Source organism: Malania oleifera, chromosome 7, assembly GCF_029873635.1.
Source record: "Malania oleifera isolate guangnan ecotype guangnan chromosome 7, ASM2987363v1, whole genome shotgun sequence".
In the NCBI taxonomy this organism is placed as follows: Eukaryota; Viridiplantae; Streptophyta; class Magnoliopsida; order Santalales; family Ximeniaceae; genus Malania; species Malania oleifera.
In genome coordinates, this window is record NC_080423.1 from 79,286,820 (window position 1) to 79,308,546 (window position 21,727).

Consider the following 21,727-nt stretch of genomic DNA (forward strand, 5'->3'; position numbering starts at 1 on the left):
TTTTTGACATTTTTACGGGACTTGACTTCCTGAAATCAATGGGGCTCAATTGAGGACTTAGGGTCTTAATTATGAAAAAAGGTTTTGTTCCAAACTCCAAGCCAGGTTTTATTACACTGGGTTGAGGGGCTTGGTTATTATTATTATTATTATTATGTTCATGGCCAACTAGTGTGTTTTTTTATAATTATAAATAAAATTGATTTTTCTTATTTTAAGTTTATGATTTTATCCCAAATATTGGTTTTTTTAAAAGTGAAATTTATTATTTATCTAGATAGCATTATAACTTTATCTAAATTTGTCTAGAGTTAATTATGTTTATGAATGTTTTATCTTATTTTTAATAGATAAGAAAATTTGTATACACAAAATGATATACTCTAATCATATTTTTATATATGGTGCGTGAGGGTATCAGAGTGAAGTAAATAAAAATACAAGAGATAAAAGACTGAGAAGTTTGGATATACTTCATGCTAATTAAAGTCTTTTTTTCCTACCTAAATTCATCGACTTTGAATGTTAAGATGGATTTTTCCTAAAATTTTTTCTGCTTGTCAAATTTTTCATGCACATCTAAATTCTGCACCGCAGAGAGCGGAGAGAATTGAGAGGCCCGAACTGCGGCGCCACCGGCTCACTAGATCAACAGCCCGGACGACTCCACGTGCCGCCGGCTCTCCCCTATTAGGATTTGGAAAATGTGAATTATGTATGAAAGGAGATCGAACATTGTACTGACCACACTCATGAATTTGTTCATTCATATCTAAATTCTGCACCGCAGAGCGCAAGAAGGGAAGAGTTGGGAAACCCACTTCCAGTCCGTCTATCGGTGCTCTCTTCAACATTAAATGGTGGCGGAGGAGAAATTTCCACATCATCTCCAGATTACTCGCCCAGTTGAGTCAACTGGCCGAGTTTTTTTTTATCAAAATATTTATAAAAAAAAAAAAACACAAATATGAAGAAAATATGAAAAATTTATACAAATGTACCAACTACTTTCCAAAAGTCGATTTGGGTTTTAAAATAATAATAATAAAAAAATCAATCGTAATTCTTGGCTGCCAAAATAACCCCGCCCCAAAACCAAATCTCAACCCCCCACCCAAAATCAAATAATAAAAAATATATATTTTTAATTTAAATAATAAATAAAATATATATTATTTTTCAAATTTTAAGATTTAAATACAAATTTGTAAATAAAAATTATATTTTTAAGTGTCATTTAATATAAAAAATATTTTCTACTTTTTTATTTATTTTTCAAATGAATTTAAAAAAGTAAATAAATTTTTAATTTCAAAATATTATATAAAAATGAATACAATAACAAAAAAAAAATTAAAATAATTTATTTTGAGAATTGTAGCTGATGTTTTTTTTTTTCTAATTTCCTTCATATTTTTATTTTTTTTATTTTTTTATTTTTAATGTTTTGGTAAAAAACTCCAACCTGGCCTACCCCGCGCCTTCACCCTACTTTCTTAGCTTCCAACGAGATTAATCATTAGGTACTCACTCTCTCTACGTACCTCTAAGGGGGAGATTAGGGTTAAATTCCTCTTATGCAAAAATTTTCATCCAAATTTTAGCCGGTCCAAGCATTAATATAATATATTATTATTAGTGGATTTCAAATATTAGATTAAAGACTTGTTCGTTTACTTTTAAAAGTTAAAAATAATTTCTTATATATTTTTGTAAAATAATTTTTATTTATTATTTTTAATTTTATAAAAATTATATAAATGCGGTCCCACTTCCAGTCGGCTACTGTTTTCCGTGCATCGGTGTTGATGGCGGAGAAGAAATTTCTACATCGTCTCCAGAAGACTCACCCAGTCAACCTGCGTATTCACCCTTCTTTCTTAGCTTCCAACGAGATTAATCCATAGGTCCTCACTCTCTCTACGTACCCTCCCCGTCGATCTCTATATAAACCCATCGCTTGCTCCTCAGAATCATCACACAAACCCCATCAGAAAACCATAAAACCCAACATGGCCAGCTTCCTCAGCAACCTCGCCATTTCCCTCTCCGTTCTCGCCACCCTCTCCGCCCTTACCCATGCCGCCACCTTCGTCGTCCACAACAACTGCCCCGACACCATCTGGGCGGGGGCTGTCCCCGGAGGCGGCCGCCCACTCAAAAAAGACGAAGAGTGGTCCTTCGAGGTGAACCCAGGCACCAAACAAGCCCGCATATGGCCCCGAACCAAGTGCAACTTCGACGGGTCGGGTCGGGGCAAGTGCGAGACCGGGGACTGCGGCGGGTTGCTCGAATGCCAGGCCTTCGGCACCCCGCCCAACACCCTCGCAGAGTACGCCCTAAACCAGTTCAACAACATGGACTTCTTCGACATCTCCCTGGTGGACGGGTTCAACGTGGCCATGGACTTCAGCCCGACGTCGAACGGGTGCACCCGGGGTATCCGGTGCGCCGCAGACATAAACGGGCAGTGCCCGAACGAGCTGAAGGCACCAGGCGGGTGCAACAACCCCTGCACCGTTTTCAAAACGGACGAGTACTGCTGTAACTCCGGCAGCTGCAACGCCACAAACTTCTCAAAGTTTTTTAAGGACAGGTGCCCCGATGCCTACAGCTACCCTAAGGATGATCAAACCAGCACCTTCACCTGCCCCTCGGGGACTAACTATAGGGTAGTCTTCTGCCCTTAAACTCGAGCCATGACTACGCAGGACGTTCCAACCACTAGATTTATAGGTAAAAATAAGAGCCTGGTTGAAACAAATTATTCCACTTCTCAAATGCCTAATTTGAGAAATATCAATGAATTATGATGATGAATCTAATAAATGATGGAGTGTAATCCAAGTTAAATTTTCTTTTCTTGTTCTTCTTAATATGTTTGTGTTTTTAGATACAACATGGGACGACTGCTTCTTAGTCGTCCAACGAATGACTTCGTCAAATCACAATAGTGGCAGCACCGCATAAATCTAAATTGAACTACTAAGCATTTATGGCTGCATATGTGATGGTCAAATCATTCATTAATCATTCCGCGCTCAAGTTCCTCAACTAAATCATTTCGTGCTCAATTTCTTTTGCTGAGATAAATGAGTTAATTTTCAGTCCATAAAAAAATAAAAAAATATTTTCATCAAATGACATTTTCGAAAATTCTATTCAAGTCAAGTTCATGGGAATATTTTTATTTGATTTGTATTATGAGATTTACATCAACATATAGATTCCCATGTCAATATTTGACCCAACATAAGAATCCTCATAAATATTTTAAGAAACTTATTTTTATACCCATGACATGTGTGTAACCAGAATAATTTTATTTTTTCAATAAAAAAATTATTAAGAATATGTGCTTATTTAAATCTATATCTTAAAATTTTCAGTAATTATAAATTTAAAGCTTCTAACGTATGCTTAATAAATGATTAACTCAAATAATTGAGGCCAATTTAGTGTCCAAATATTAATTGTTATATTTAATTTTTATAAGACAATGATAATATTACTTTTACTTAATAAATTATCAATATCAATTAAGATGTTAATTAACACAAACATAACACTTTTATCAACATTTTAAATATTTTCTAATTTAGAAATTATTTAAATTTTTTATTAGTATTTGTAATATTTATAATTGGAATATTAACTAATATTTATGCTAATTAATATTAACTATTGCTATTTTAATATTTTATAATTAAAAATTAGTATTTATACTAATTTAAAATTTAAATCCTATTTTATTAGTAAGTTACTGGAATGTGCGGCTGGACGACCTCTTTTTCAGTGAGAGCTTGCTTGTTGGATATTTTTATTTGACACCGCTTCACAAAAGTAAACTTGTCAATATCGTCGATGGAAAATATGTCTCCCAAATTTGGTGTTCTCTTAAAGGATAGAAGGAAGCAATGCAAACAAAAAAATATATATCATAAACATCACTTTCATGCTTATCTCTTCTTCATTTTTTCCATAAATTTTTTTAAAAAAAATATTGAAAATGAGATCTTCTTGACTTTTGTTTAGTGATTTTTCAATTATTAAAAAAAATATTGTCAAGAAATTACTATCAAGAAGCTATGTACTATAAAACTCCTACAAAAATTAAAAAAAATTATTTGGTAAATAAATTTTTAGAAAAAGTTGTCTCCTGTGTTGAGACTTAAAAGCTAAACTTTCTTAATAGGTTGATTCAACTTATTCAAAAGCTTCTATAACAATAAAATTCGTTCTTTGAGATTAAGATAGAAAAATTTTATACAAATATTTGATTTTAAATTAATAGGTAGTTGTGGATCTTTTACGATGAAGAATAAAAAATTCCCCTGATACGATCACCTTGAAAGTAGATTTGTTGGTTCGAGAGCTCAAGGAGTATATTCTTAGATTTGTTGGAAGATGGATTCGTATCCAATCTTTGTGGGTGCAAACTTGATCACAAAAGATGGATGCTTGAATTAGGAATAGATTGCACAAATACAATCGATATATGTCTTCTCTCTCAATTCTTCTTCCTTTTTTTTGGGTTCCCTTGCGAAATGTTGCAGAATTATAGGTCAGAACTAAAATTGGATGAGTCCATTAATAAAATTAGTCTTAAATTTATTTAATTTTGAAAACTAAATTAATTGTAGAGATTTTTTTATATAATTTTAAATATCTACAAATGATTAAAATAACTGGTCATAGTTAAGTTTATTTTAACTTACTAATTTGAATATAAACATTTATAAATATATATATATATTTTTTAATGCCTACAAGAATTTTGTAATGACAAAATTCGTGCCTTAAAATTAACATAGTAAAATTCTGTATAAATATTTGATTTTGAAATAGTGGGTATAATTTCTGTGAGTTTTTTACAATGAAGGATAAAAAATTTCTCTGATTCGATCTCCTTGAAAGTGTACCTGTGGATTCTAGAGTTCAAGGAGCTTATTGACCTTATGGATCATATCCTGTTTTGATTATGACAAATTCAAGGTATCTCACTTGTGCATCTAGTACTTGAACCGGTATTTCTTGGATGACACAAATAGTAGAAGTCCTGTCAAAGTCATAAGGAGCTGAAAGATTAATTCATTAAGGATATTGCTTGGCGTCATAAAGAGCAGAGAATGATAACATTTCATTTGTATTATAAATGCATTTAATATTTGGATCTGTAATAATTATGGTCTGTAATATTTGCATCCCATGCATGATAGGAATTAATGCTCAAAAGACCATAGACCGACCATTAGAACACATAACCCTTGGTACAAAATGTCATAACTTATTCACATAAAAACAAGGAATATTTTGCACCTTGAAGGAGCCCTGGTTGACTGAACCTTAAGCGTTTAATTTGCTTTGGCCAACCAAAGCTATTTATTGATTATTTTTTAAAAGGGGCTCGGGCGACCATCTTGATCAACACACATCTCCCCTGGGTGCTAGAAACCAAATCCCACTCGAACTCATCTGCCTCAGCAAACCGGCCCTTACGGTCAAAAATTGGTCGGGCAATCGAACCTACGAAGGTTTAGAAAAATTGCTTTGGCTTGGCTGACAAACGTAGTATTTGGTCAACCGAACCCTCAAAATTTCTCAAATACGTTGTGTCTGTTCGGGTGATCGGTGTTAAGCACCAGATGACCGAACCTCTCGAGTTGCCTTGTTTTTACCATGGTAGTTAGGGTTTAAAATTTAATTAAACTTTTCTAAAATTTCCAATATGTCCCTAACGGTTATATTTTGTGGGAATTCTATATATACCCCATCATTTGTCCTAATTAGCAACCAGATTAGCATTTATTTTTCTCTCAGTTTTTGGTGCTAATCTAGGAAAACTTTAACTCACATTCAAAGCTTAAATTTCTTACTCTCTTTCTCATACTCATTTGATTATACTTTTTAGAAAGAGAGCATATTTCCTCACCTTCTTCACTTGCTTATTAATTGCATTTCGAAGCTAGGTTGAGTGTTAATTTTTGTGAAAAAATTTCATACTACTCAAAAGCTTAAACTCTCTCCCATACTTACATTTGTTGTATACTGATTTTTGAGAGTTAGCTTAAACATTTTTCCCGTAGTATTTTACTTATAAATATTTGATTGGGAAAAACTTTTCATAGCTTGAGATCTTGCATCCTTGTTGCAAGATTCATAAGCTTACTTTGTGTTTTTGATAAAATATTTTTGCAAGCTAAGACCCTAAATATCTGATGTGCTTTACATTTGAAATATATTGTTGAGATATTTGATTAGGGTTATTAAAATTCTCTTATTGTTCATATTTTGAATATATTATCTTGTATCAGAAATCTCACTTACTACACAAACATATAGATACACTTTTTATTGTGAGTTAATATACTATATTATCAAGATCTCACTTTAGCATTAAGATCACATCATCTGTGAGTGCATTGTGTTGTATCGTAGTACATATCTGCTTATTGAAGAAGCACATTTATTTTCCAGAGACAGAATACTATAAAAGGGGCTGCAAGTCATTTTTCTTGTAAAATTTCAAAACCCTCACTCTCTCTCTCCTACAGCTGCAAAACCCTTTCTCTCTCCTCATTTTCTCACTCTAAACTCACCCTATCAACGATCAAACTATGTATTTAAGGCCTAGTGGCGATCCCCGTCAATTTGACTGGAGCAAATTAGGTTTTGAGGATCACAGGCACCACTCCAAAGTTGAGGTAAGGGTATTAAATGTTGGTATTTGATTTATTAAATGAATAATATTAGTGTAGAAATATTTAAATGAGTATAAATGTGGGGATAAAGTTGATTGAACTGGGAAAAATGTAAATTTCAGGGTTTTGGTGCAAATGTCATAGGCACGGGTTTAGGGTCCCTGCAAGCGTTTCCTTAATGAATAAGGTAAGAGTTATAAATAGTTGATTGTTTGATATTTCATTGATAAAATAGAGTATGCGGGTCAAGGAAAATGATAATGTGATATTATTCAAGGGAAATACATAATTTCAGGGTTTTTGAGTTCCGAACGCCGCGGCCGTGAGTATAGAATTTTAGCAGGCTTCTTGATAATCAGGTAAAGGGAATAATTTAAGCCAATTAATTTTTAGGAATTTTATCAATTAAAGTATAACATGTATTTATGGGATTTGAATTTTACATCTATTATATGCTTGTGAAAATTCAGAAATTTTGGGTTACAGGAAAGTTTTACAAATGATATATATTATTTTATATAGCAGGAAAATACTTATTTTCCCCATACAGATTATAGTATAAGAGTTTCATTTAAAATTGTGTGGCATGAGAAATGTCAGATATAGTATAGAGATTTAATATAGAGTTTTATACAGCTGGTACAGAACCATGATATTATAACTTTTTCAGAACCATGATTATATACAACTTTCACATAACCATGATTTACAGTTATTACAGAACCATGATTTACAGCTACTACAGAACCATGATATACAGTTATTACTGAACTAAGATTTGCATCTATTATACAAAATCATGGTATTACAGTTATTATATAGAATCGTGGTTATTTTAGTTTATACAGAATCATGGTAAAATAGTAATATGCAGACATAGCATTATATAGTATCAGAACTCTAATCGACCAGAGCAGATCACATAGCACGGTACCATATCTATACAGTATAGATCGTGCAACCACACACCTCAGATAAAGTGTGGAATGTTTAGTAGATTGTGTCTAGAGGAGAGACGAAGGCTCCCTGGCAATCAAGTCCAGGTTAAGGAGGCCAATCGTACTATAGAGAACAAGAACTATCTATTATAGGTAAAAGTATGTTGAAATAGAAAGCTTATTTTAAAAGGCATAGGTGTTAGTTATGATATGTTTTACATTGAAATGTTATCACAGTTACAATCAAATTAATAATTATGTTATTCAAGTAAAACTCATTTGCCACAGACTGGTTGTAATTTATTCCGTCTTACTGAGAGGTGTCTCACCCTCAGAATTTCAAACATTTCAAGTGATCCAGATAGACGTGCGGATCGAGCTCCAAGATAGAAGGGACTTTAGTACTGCCCTGGCTACAGGATAAGTTTTTAAGTTGGGAGTTGTATTTTTGGGTATGCCCCTAGGACATTGGGTTTCTGTTAGGAGATATATACGTTTATTTTTGGAAATATTGAAACTCTAGTATTGTAAATAATGTTAATATATTTTTATGTTTTCCCACTACATAGGTGGTATGTTTTGTGAACAGGCATCCTCGGTACCACTTGAAGTCTGAGACGTTATAGTGGATATTGTTATAGGTATCAGAGTAATATTATATTGTTGCAAGATATATATATATATATATATATATATATATATATATAAAAGAAAAAAAATGGTAATAATTTTGGGGTCGTTACAAGTTTGGTATCAGGGCCTAGGTTGCTAAGTTCTGTAAACTTTAATGTACAGTGGAAAACAATACTAGAGTATAAGAATGAATGTTGATGAGAATAGGCAGAGGATGGACTAGGATTTTGGTACAGTCAATATGGGAGATTAAGACGAGAATTTAGGGTTTTGTCTTGCAGTTTGAAGACAAGAACTTCGGGGTGGTTTCTGTGTTTTTCCTGGGATGACGATTTCAGGAAAGCCATGGTAAACTATCGTCAGTTTTGTTTCCAAATGGTAAGACTGAGCCTTAAATTAGTGGATTGGTAATATGAAGATATGTTATGAATCTTAGTTAGATTAATGTAAGAATTGTATTATGAAGTTAGGATTCTAAGATTAATCTCGTTTTATTGCAGGATGGACCCCGAAAATAGCAATGCACACGTCGGTGCTAATAGTGATGCAGAGCCTTCCAGTATGGGTGTCAATAACTCTGACCAGGTGCTGCGTAGTGTAGCACAGCAGGTGATGGCAGAAATCGCTCGGAATAGCAGAGAACAGGGCTGCCCATTAGCTTATCAGAGTTGTAAGATTCATCAGTTCATCGACATGAATCCTCCAGTGTTCTCAAGGGGAGCTGACCCTACAGTTGTCGAAAACTGGATGCAGGAAATTGAGAAAACACTGATGGTGTTGCATTGCACTAATGATAAAAGGGTCCTCTATGTCACATATAAGTTGATGGGCGAAGTTGAGAGGTAGTGGATAGTCGTGAAGTTGTTAAAGAAACAGAGGCCTGTACCAGTAGCCATGACTTGGAACCGATTCAAGGAGGTGTTCTTTGACCAATATTTCCTTACCACTGTTAGAGAAGCTAAGGTAGAGGAATTCTTGAATTTGACGTAGGGGCATCTTACGGTCTAGCAATACGCGGTGAAGTTTATTGAGCTGTCGCATTTTGCCCTGTATATTGTTCTAGATGAGGCTAAGAAGTCGAGGAAGTTCAAAAGGGGTTTGAGACAAGAAATCTATGAATAGGTGGCAGATCTTAAAGAGAAGGACTTTTCAGAATTGGTCGACAAAGCCGCTATAACAAAGGTAAGCAGGTAGAGGGGTATTGCCATATCGAGCCAGAGAAAAAGGCCCACGCCTCCTAGGTTTCAAGCAGGTACTAGTCAGGGCCCATGGAGGGGAGACCAGTACGGTAGAGGTCAGAGGCAAGTGACAGGAAATCGTGGATATCAGGGCAAGCGGACTAGTCCTATCTACCCTAAATATGGCAGGAGACATATGAGAGAATGTCGTGTGGGAGAAAATAACTGATATCATTGTGGGAGACAGAGACACATCGCACGGGCATGTCATAGTTCATATGTGCCAGCTCAGAGACCATTCTGTGGAAATAACCAGGCACCTCGAGGCGGCCAATAGAGGAATACAGCCCCGACGAGGGTCTATGTGATGACATCCAGAGATGCAAAGGCTGCGGGCAATGTGGTGACAAGTACCATTAATATGCTTTCAATTAAAACTATTGTTTTATTTGACTCAGGGGCCACACATTCTTTCGTGTCTAAGGGGTACATCAAATTATGTGGGATAGAAATTCAGCTATTAGACACTGAATTGTTTGTAGTTACACCGACAGGGTTAGTAGTGAGGTGTTGAAAGATGCTTAAAGGTTATCCAGTGTGCATCCAGGAAAGAATATTACCAGTTGATCTCATGGTATTAGATATGTAGGGTTTAATATGGTTTTGGGTATGGACTGCTAGTAGCTAACTGTGCCAATATTGATTGTCATCAGAAAGAGGTGATATTTAGGTCTCCTGAAGAGCAGGAATTCAGTTCGTGGGGTCTTGTGTGTGCGTCTCACCACAGTTGGTATCAGCTATTCAAGCAAAGAGACCACACTGGGGCGGTTGCCAAGGGTATATAGTTTGTATAAAGGAGATGCCAAAGAGAGAATTGAAACTTGTTGATATTCCAGTAGTTAGGGAATTTTCAGATGTTTTTCCAGAGGAGTTACCTGGTTTACCACCAGATTGTGAAATTGAGTTTGCTGTTGATTTATTTCCAGGGTTGGCTCCGATTTCTAAAGCACCCTACAGAATGACTCCAGCCGAATTGAAAGAACTGAAAGACTAGTTGTAAGAATTATTAGACAAAGGGTTTATCAAGTCTAGTGTGTCACCTTGCGGAGCACCAATTTTATTTCTAAACAAGAAAGGCGGGACAATAAGGATGTGTATCGACTATAGAGAGATAAATAAAGTAACAGTTAAGAACAAGTATACTCTTCCCCGTATTGATGACTTATTTGATTAGCTCGAGGGAACCCGGGTCTACTCTAAGATTGATCTTCGGTCAAGATATCATCAGGTAAAAATTAAAGCAAAAGATGTTTCGGAGACAGCCTTCCAAACCAAGTATGGCCACTACGAGTTTTTGGTTAAGCCCTTCGAATTAACCAATGCATCGAAAGCGTTTATGGATCTAATGAACAGGGTATTCCACCAGTATTTGGACCAGTTTTTTGTTACTTTCATTGATGATATTCTTCAAAGAGTTTTGAGGAACGCGAAGATCATTTAAAAGGTGTTGAAAGAAAAGAAGTTGTACGCTAAGTTTAAGAAAAATGAATTCTGGCTAAGGGACATTATGTTCCTTGGACATATGATATCTAGGGATGGCATTTAGGTAGATCCAAACAAGATAGAAGCGGTGGCGAACTGGCCGAGATTGAAAAATATTCAGGAGATCTGAAGTTTCTTGGGTTTGGCGAAATACTACCTGCGGTTTGTAGAGGATTTTTCCAGATTATCGGGTCCTCTGACTTGGCTTACAAGAAAAAGTGTGAAGTTCGAGTGGATTGATGAATGTGAATAGAACTTTCAGGAGTTGAAGAAGTTACTCGTTAACGCACCAGTTTTAACCATTCCATCAAGAGATGGGGAGTGTGTGTGATCAACAGTGACGCATCTCTAAAAGGACTTGGGTGTGTAATGATGCAACAAGGAAAAGTTGTGGCATACACTTCTCGGCAACTCAAGGAGTATGAAAAGATTTATCCGATGCATGATTTAGTGTAGTAACCCCAAAAATGGCTATACAAGATTAGTGTGGTGATTTCCAAAAAATTAATTAATTAATTAAATTTATAAAAAAAGAAAAAAATAATAATTAAAATTTATTTTTATTTTTATTAATTAAATATATTATTATTATTATTATTATTATTATTATTATTATTATTACACCTTCCTGAAGGATCTGAAATCCTTCAGGAAGGCTGAAGCTTGTGCAGGACCAGCCCCCCCAGTCTCTCTCTATAACTCTCCTCGTTCTCTCTCCCTCTCTCCTCAGTTTCCTGATGGATACTCGCCTGATCGGAAATTGGAAGATACCGCTAGACTCCGTTTTCCGTCGTCGGTCATTTCTACCGGAGCGGATTGGTGGTAGGAGCGGCACAGGCGTATCTCTTGGGGTAAGCTAAATCTTCCCTTTTACCTCAATTTCTTGTAAATTTTAAGCCTAATTGACGATCAAACACCACCACGAGAATTTAGGAATAATTTTGTACAAGTCTAGCGGAATGGATTTCTCGTGGGGTCGTCGTAGGCATAACTTTAAATTTGGGATAAGGGGGTTATTAAGGGGCTTATTATTATTTAATTAGTGTTGATTTAGAAATGCTAGAATACTGAGCATCTAAGGTTGAAGTAGAATTTCTAAAATTTAAGGCCCAGGTGAGCACCGCGGGTGTAATTTCAGGATCCCGCAAGCATAGTTCGAAAAATTAAGTGAGGGGTGTTAAATATTAGTTTAAATGTTAATTTGGGGTATATGGATCCTAGGGAAGATTATATGGGTATTATTTTGGCGAAATGAGTTAATTAATTGGGGAAAAATGCGAATTGCAGGATTTGAGTTTCGGGCGCAAAGGGCGTAGGATTTGGGTTTTAACGAGACTCTTAGTAAGTCTAGTAAGGGGAATAAATTATAACAGTATTTTTAGAGCTACTATTTGAATTAATATGTGAAAATGAGTATATGGTATTTTGTCTTGAAATTATTATGATATAAATATCAAATAAATTGTGTGGCATTTGAGTAATATTAAATTGTGATATCTTGGAGTGTGAAATTAATATATTATGAATATTAGATGAAAACTAAGTGGCATATGACGTGTATTGAAAAATGTGAAATATAACGATGAGTAATTTCTGAGAAAATATTGAAATAAGAATTATTGATGTGATTAGTGGAAAATAATGAAATATGGTATTTATATGTGAGTAGAAATGTTTTGCATGAAAAATGAGATTTTGCGAATTATTAATATGAGTATTTTGAGAAATGTTGAAATACATGAAACACGATATATACTATTATGAGATGATGAAGTGTGCACAGAAAATGATGAGAACATTTATATTTGAGATGAATTGAGATATACTGATATGAGATTAATGATGTATATTGATATGAAAATATTGAAGCGTAAAAATGAGAACATGAATTTTGAAATGTATATACTGAAATGTGAAAATGGGAAATATGAATACTACAATATGGAATTGAAATGTGATTGATGAAATGCTAATATCTTATAATGATTGCGAGTATGTGGTAATGATAACCCTAATGGATGGTTATGGAAACCCTAATGATGGGTTGTGATATTGAGCACGGTACCGTTGCTAGTGGTGTAATGCAACCACACGGACTATTGGAGCGTGTGGCATGACAGTCGACTAAGCTGTTTTGTAGAGTTGTTGTGCCGCCTAAATCCGGATCAGGGCTATAGGCTAGCTAGTCGTACTACAAACGCGAGATATGTGATATGATATTTTGATCTAACCAGGTCAGTCAACCGCGGTTAGATCCAGCCTTCGGGGCGCACAACATTGACCATGGGGGGAAGCATGGCTTGGAAAGAAAGATCCTCAGGGTAGCCATGAGTTACAGACGTGATGTTGGTACTAGATACCAAGGATACTTATGAGTCGGATAGTAAAATGGAAACGGAAAGTGAAAGAATGATAAAATGGGCTAAAATGAGAAATGAAAGAAATAATGGAAATTGAGAAATAGAGAATGATAAAATTGAGAAATGGATCTGTGTGAGTTAACAATATAAATAATTGAGGCGAAGTGAAACTCTCCACCTGAGGGCTTACTGAGTAAGGTGAGTGCCCTGACAAGTATCAGATGTGGTCATACCTGGCTACATAACATGTTAGGGCAAAGAGAAGCTACATGTATGGGCGGGTAATCTTCCCTATTCTCAGGAACTTCAGGGGTAAATATGTGTGTTGGAAATGGTTGAATTTGAGGAATAATTTTTAAGCTTACAAATGCTTATGTTGTATATCAATATGATTATGATAATATGTTATTAGTGTATTTTTCTCAAATGAAATGTTGATTTGAAAAGTAAAGTGTGTTATAACTGAACTCATATGGTCACACACTGTAAATAATTTATTCCTTCTTACTGAGATGTGTCTCACCCAAATTATCTAAATTTTTTAGGGAAATGGGATAGGCCAGGTGATAGAGCTTCGGGACCATAGGGAGCTAGGACCCTGACACACAGGGTGAGTTCTTGGACTAGGGAGGTGTAATTCACCTAGAGTTGAGTTATTTTTGGCTATGTTATGGTAATGTGTGTGTATATATATATATGTATATGTTGATACTCTGGGTATTGTATTCTGGTGGTTAAGTATATATTATCTTCCGTTGTTAGGTTGTATAAATAAAATGACCTTTTACCTGGTACCCAATGCGAGTCAGGTCATATGAATTGTAATAGGGTTGTTGATGTGGCCGATTTGTGAATGTTGTTGATGACGAGTGAATAATTATTTATTATTGTTTAAAAAAATTGTACGAAAATCGGGGCATCACATTTAGAGTTGGCTACAGTGGTGTATGCCTTAAAGATTTGGAGGCATTATCTATATGGTGGGAAATTTTAGATCTTTACAAATCATAATAGTTTGAAATATTTCTTCACACGAAAAGAGTTGAATATGAAGTAGAGGATATGGTTGGAGTTAATTAAGGATTACGACTATACCATCAGTTACCACCTAGGGAAAATAAATGTGGTAGTTGATGCCTTGAGTCAGAAATCAGGGAATGCCTCTATGTCAGCAGTGATGATGTAGCATCAGATCGGAATGGATTTTGAAAGGCTAGAGGTAGAGCTGGAAGAGAGAGATCACCAGGCATTTATTGCTAGCTTGGTACTTCAGCGAACTTTTCTGGAGAAAATTAAGATCGCTCAGATGCAAGATACAGAATTAGTAAAGATCAAAGATAAAGTATAGGGTAGACAGGGAGCCGATTTTACTATTTTAGATGATGGTGCTCTGAGGTTTGGTACTAGATTGTGCGTAATGCAGATATCGAAATTAAAAGAACCATCTTGGAGGAGGCGCATCAATCCTTGTATATAGTCTACCCAGGAAACACTAAAATTTACTGGGATCTTCAGGATTCCTTTTGGTGGAACAATATGAAGAAAGAGATAATTGAGTATGTAGAGCAGTGCTTGTCGTGCCAGCAGGTAAAAGCTGAGCACCAGAGACCGGTAGGATAATTACAGCCACTCCATATTCCTGAGTGGAAGTGGGAACATATTTCTATGGATTTCATTACAGGATTGCTGCCAGCACTCCTTCGTCAGGATGCTATTTGGGTGGTCGTAGACCGGTTAACAAAGACTACCCACTTTCTTCCCATTAGAGCTGGCTACTCCATGAGTATGTTAGCAGACATACATATACAAGAGATAGTGAGACTAAATGGAGTGCTAGTTTCCATCGTCTCTGACCGAGACCCACGGTTCACATCGCAGTTTTGGAAAAGCTTGCAAAGAGCCATGGGTACACAACCGACTTTTAGTACAACCTTTCATCCTCAGACCGATGGACAGACGAAGAGGACGATTCAAATACTAGAAGATATGTTAAGAGCCAGTGTATTAGATTTTGGAGGTAGGTGGATCCAGTACATCCCACTAGTCGAATTTTCTTATAATAACAGTTACCAGGCTACCATTGGGATGGCACCATATAAGGCGTTATATGGCAGGAGATGTTGATCCCCATTATATTGGGATGAAAATGGTGAGACACAAATTTTGGGGCCAGAGATAGTTCAGTAAACTTCAGAGAAAATCGAACTCATCAGAGATAGAATCTGAATAGCTCAAAGTTGGCAGAAAAGTTATATAGATACTCGCCAGCGAGAGTTGGAATTTGGTGCAAGAGACCATGTGTTTTTGAAAATTGCACCAATGAAAGGGTTGATGAGGTTTGGGAGGAAGGGTAAGCTGAGCCCTAGGTACATTGGACTATTCGAGATACTTTAGAGAGTGGGTCCGATTGCCTATAGGTTAGCCTTACATCCATTTCTATCTAGAATTCATGACATGTTCCACATATCCATGTTGAGGAAATACCTCTTTGATCCCTCCCATGTGATTATTTATGAGGTACTGGAGCTTGGTGATGCCTTATCTTATGAAGAAGTGCCTGTACAAATTCTAGATAGAAAGGAACAGGAGTTACGCACAAAGAGAATTCTACTGGTAAAAGTATTATGGTGCAACCATGCAGTCAAGGAGGTTTCATGGGAATTAGAGGAATAGATGCGCTAGCGATATCCACATCTGTTCAGTGAAGATTAGAGATGAGATATTAAAAGTAAAATAACTAATAGTGTATGTATTGTTGACTTGTATAGTGTAAGGTAGGATAACTAGTATTTTTGGTTTTAGATTATACTGGTTTTGGGAGAGTTTTCTTTTCTTTAAATGAGTGTAATCTCCTAGAACTCTTTCTTATAACCACGATATTCCTCTGCCATAAGTGAGGGTAATTAATAAAATTGCAATGTTTTCCTTAAGGTTGGAAATGTGATAGATGACAAATTTCAAGGACGAACTTTTTATAGGGAGGGGAGAATGTAGAGACTTGGAAAATATAAATGATAAGGAAAATAGGACAAAATAGGAAAATGGTTTGGTGAGGAGAAACTGGCAACGATTTTCTGGAGTACTAAGAAAATCGTTAACGGTTATATTGTTACCGTAGCCGGGTAAAAGCGTAAATAGTGAAATCAGATGGGTCAAACACAAAACCGGCAACGATTATCTTTGAGCCTAAGAAAAACGCTGATGGCTTTTGTTGGAGACAGAATACTATAAAAGGGACTGCAAGTCTTTTTTCTTTTAAAATTTCAAAACCCTCACACTCTCTCCTGCAACTGCGAAAACTCTCTCTCTCTCTCTCTCTCTCTCTCTCTCTCTCTCTCTCTCTCTCTCTCTCTCTCTCTCTCTCTCTATCTCTCTCTCTATTTTCTCACTCTAAACTCACCCCATCAACGATCAGACTACGAATTTAAGGCCTAGTGGCGATCCTCGTCAATTTGACTAGCGCATAATTATGTTTTGAGGATCCCAGGCACCACTCCAAAGTTGAAGTAAGGGTGTTAAATGTTGGTATTTGATTTATAAAATGAAGAATATGGGTGTAGAGATATTTAAATGAATATAATTGTGGGGTTAAAGTTGATTTAATTGGGAAAAACATAAATTTCAAGGTTTTGGTGCAAACGCCACAGGCACAAGATTAGGGTCCTTGCGGCCATTTCCTCAAGGAATAAGGTAAGAGTAATAAACGGTTGATTGTTTGATATTTTATTGATAAAATAGGATATGCGGGTCCAGGAAAAAGAGAATGTGATATTATTCAGGAGAAATACATAATTTCAGGCTTTTTGAGTTCCGAACGTCGCGAGCATGAGTATAGAATTTTAGCAGGCCTCTCGAGAATTAGGTAAAGGGAATAAGTTAAACCAGTTAATTTTCGGGAATTTTATCAATTAAAGTATTACATGTATTTATGGGATTTGAATTTTACATCTATTATATGCTTGTCAAAATTCAGAAAATTTGGGTTATAGGAAAGTTTTACAAATGATATATATTATTTTATATAGCAGGAAAATGCAGATTTTTCCTGTATAGATTATAATATAAGAGTTTCATTTAAAATTGTGTGGCATGAGAAATATCAGATATAGTACAGAGATTTAATACAGAGTTTTATATAGCTGTTACAAAAACATGATATTATAACTTTTTCAAAACCATGATTATATACAGCTTTTACAGAACCATGATTTACAATTATTACATAACTATGATGTACAGTTATTACAGAGCTAAGATTTATAGCCATTATATACAACATCACTCATTAGATCAGGGGAATTAAATAAGGCAAAATTGGACTTTAATTTAAAATCTTTAGAGAGCTCGAGCGATTGAACCTGTGGCGTTTAAAATGCCTCAAGCGACCGAACCCTGAACAAAGTCAAATTGTTGACTTCTTATTCGGTAGACCGAACCGACTTGAACATATCTTCCTCGGTCACCCGAACTCATGTTAGGGCACTTTTCACCAACCCGGGTGCCCGAACCTTCGCGTTCAAAAAGCCCTCGGGCGATCGAACTTGTATCTGAGCACTCGAACCACGGACAAAAATATATTGACTTTTGTTCAGCCAACCGACCCTGACTTCGGGCACTCAAACCGTTAAAAAATGATTTTTTAACTGAGTCTATTCGGGCACCCAAACCTCAGACCGGGCACCCGAATCTCGCGGGGTAAATTAATTTTTACTAAAAATTAAAAGGGGTAAACTGGGTTAATTTTTCTAAACATGTTTTAAACTTTTCTAATTATCCCCACTGAGCCCCCAACGGTCAAAAATTCCTCCTTGCCTATATATACATGTTCATTTGCAATAATTAGCAAGGATTAGCAATTTGATTAAGACCGAAATTCTCTCAAATTCAAAAATCTCTTTTTAGCCTATTCTACTCCCAAACACCCATACACTCTATTTTCCTTGATCTTTTAAGTGTTGTAAGTATTTCTAAAGTGATTGTGCCTAATCTCACTAGCTAGTACTCTCATTTGCTATATTGTTTGATTGATTTTATTTGAGAGTATAATATTAAGTTCTTCCACAGATTTCATTTGATAAATCTTGTGTGAGAAGACTTAGTGGGTTGTGGTTCTTGCATTATCATTGCAAGTTACCTAAGCCTATATTTTTGTGTGCAAAAATTGTTTTTAAAAGTTTGCATTCAGACACTCCTTGTGCATAGTATATTGAGAACATTTTGCTAAGTTTGTTTTGAATCAACTTACTAGCATATTTGAAACTTTGATCTGATATTGTGATATTCATATACTGGGTTTCAAATCTTGCTTTGATATACACTCTTGATCTAGATTGATTATCTATACCTATTTAAGTTTTTAGCACACATTAGAGCACTGAACATATTTACATATCATACGTGCTTGCAATATTGCTTGAGTTGTACCGGTGCACATATCTACTTGTGAAGAAGCGTATTTCCGTGTACAAAAATTTCATATCATTTATTGAATTCCAAACATGGGCATGAAAAGGGAGACTAGCCTTGTAAAATAGTCTCGGATTAGCTTAGACCCGATTAGGAAAGCTAATTGCGCCACCCTAGTAAGGCGTGTTGTATTAGGTGCCACTCCACCCGTTTAAGTGAGCCATAGTAGAATCCTTGTGCTGGTGTAGCCAAGGCGGGGACGTAGGCAATTTGGCCAAACCTCGATAACATATTGCATGTACTGTTTACTTTTCTACACTTTACTTCTACTGCACGTGTATGTTTATTTATTTATTGCATAAGTTGACCCTAGGTTGTATAATACTGCTGTTAAACCGATTAACCTAGGTGATAATTTTTAAATACCCAATTCATCCCCTCCCTCTTGGGGTTGCACCAAAGCTAACATAATTAAAAAAAAGTATTGGAGATGTGGCTCATATTCCAAGCGGATCACATGTACCCGAGAAAGTTACTTGAAGCGAGGGACAATTGCATGAGAAGAGTCTGCAACATTAAGGGCAAACCATCAACAGTTGCTGTAGTGACCCGAAGAATAATAGCATTTTAATAATAGAGGGAGAGAAAATAGATACAGAAACGGAAGAAGGCCGTAGACTTCGTCGACAGCATTACATTTTGGAGATAATATTAAATAATCATAAATTCAGGAAATTGCCAAGCTTTGTCGATGAACACAGGGTTTTGTCGACGAAGGTCTTCAGAATTTCGTCGACGAACATAGGGCTTCGTCGACGAGAAAATATCGAGAGAGGTTCTAGGGCGGTCTGAATTTCATCGATGAATACAGGGCTTCGTCGACGAATTTATTGAAGGATTCGTCGACGAAGTAATGGGCCTCGTCAACGAATATGGTAGTATATAAGGCGGGAAACCGGGATATTTCTCATTTCTCTCGCCTCTCTCTCTCTCTCCTCTCTCTCTCCTACGACTCTCTCTCCCTTCTCTCTTCGTTTCTGGCCCCACCAGTCGCTGGATCGTCGATCCGAAGCTACCACGACGCTCCTGGCGGAGTTTTCTAGAAGACTGCTAGAACGAATCATAGGAAAACGAAGTTGAATTTCGTCCCAAATTCAGGATAAGGACTTTTATCCAGTTTTTGACTTCCTGACAGTTGTGGGAAATGATGTAGGCAAAAAAATACTGATGTTTAGTTCTGATATATGTAAATTTCAAGGTGTTTTGTAGGAGGCCTTGCGGGTGTTAGGCTTGTTTTCCCTAGGGGCTTTTCAGTAGTAAGGTAAGGGATATATGCTATGCTAGAAAGTTTCAAATTTCTATACACCTTATATATTTATGAAAATTATGTATTACAGTATGGTGTGACTTGGGAATATGTATGTAGTACAGGAATCTGTTTTATGAATTGTAGTTTCATGATTTTACGTATTTCATTGCTATGATTATGTGAATTACAGTACCATGATTTTATGGATTTTAATACCATGATTATACGAATTACGGATACAGTATTATGATTATGTAGTTCTAGTATTATAATTTACACAGTTTAAAACAATGCCACATTTTCTATTACCATAACATACAGAGTATACAGACAGAGCATATACAGAATATACAGACAGTTACATAGAGATAGCATCGAGATGCTACAGTTACGGAATTTACAAGACAGAAAGATAACGTTATGGTAATTTTGAAAACATGATGAAAACAGTGAAAGAGTATATATGAATATGTATATAGTACCAGACCCTGTTGGACCATACAGTTTACTCAGCACAATACCGTAACTACATACGGTTTGTAGTTACAGAGTGCAACCGCCTATTCAGATAATAGGCTGTAGGTCGATCATATAGTGCCCTTGACGTGGACAAAATCCCCATCCAAATATGGGTTGAGGTGGGCAGATCAGACCGAGGGAGTATAGTGATTTACCTGGTCGGCCAACCAGTGTAGATCCTGCCTACGGGCCACACAACCCTGTCATGAGGGGTTAAATCATGACATACAGATATCCATAGGGGAAAGTTTACAGTTATTATTATGTATATACTGATTTTACAGAGACGGGGAAATTACCTATGTATGTTAGAAGTATTTCTAAATAATAACTTAAATACAAATGTGTTAAATGACATGGAAATGGGGATGGATATTATGATTTGTACTGTAATTATAGATCCAGATACACTTGATTATATGGAAACAGATCTTTATGATATGATAACTGAATTGCCACACACTAGTAATAGCATATATCATCTTACTGAGCTTTGGCTCATCCCAGTGTTGAAATATTTTTCAGGTGATCCAGGTAGGCGAGCAAACTAGGCTCACAAGTAGAGGGGTTTCTGTAGTGCCTTGACAGCAAAGTGAGTACAGTGGAAGATTTTTGTATACCCTAGCTAGCTGAGGGTATTTTTGGGGAAAACAGTGATATGTATATATATAATTTGGGAAACATGGTAGTACTCTGGTATTGTATATAATGGTTTTTGGTTACGTTTGTATGATCTCTGCTTCTTGCTGCTTAGGTTAATACTATGGTATCAGAGTATGTTATTTGCTATTATGGAAAAAAAATCATTATAATTAAGCCAGTCGTTACAGTTACAGTCGGTGCAGATTACGTGATTTCAAATCGAGGGCTTGTAAATTGGGCTAAAACGGAGGGATTTCCTCTAGGGATCAACACAGATATAGTTTAGGTATACTAGAACACTTATGTGCATGTTGGGTTCATACTTAAATACTATGGTAACCCAAATATATAAGCTTTGACATTGTTCATAGTGAAAACCCAAAGTGCTGCTCCCATGGACGTAGACTATTACCAAACCATGTAAATCTTGTGCACTCTAGTTGTGTTTTTCTTGTTCTTATTATGTTTTAATTGCTTCTTAGGTATACGTCATCATTGA

At 35.9% G+C, this 21,727-nt stretch overlaps 1 protein-coding gene across 1 annotated transcript; it reads left to right on the forward strand.

Annotated features, from left to right (window-relative positions):
- The first annotated feature begins 1,877 nt into the window (after positions 1 to 1,877).
- On the forward strand, positions 1,878 to 2,858 carry LOC131159751 (thaumatin-like protein). Its single transcript, XM_058114907.1, has one exon. The coding sequence runs from the start codon at positions 2,013 to 2,015 to the stop codon at positions 2,688 to 2,690; it is 678 nt and encodes a 225-aa protein (XP_057970890.1). The 5' UTR covers positions 1,878 to 2,012; the 3' UTR covers positions 2,691 to 2,858.
- The last annotated feature ends 18,869 nt before the right edge of the window (positions 2,859 to 21,727 follow it).

Bases quoted from the DNA above. Each gene is read 5' to 3' on its own strand.
- LOC131159751 (XM_058114907.1), top strand. From the start codon at position 2,013: ATGGCCAGCTTCCTCAGCAACCTCGCCATTTCCCTCTCCGTTCTCGCC.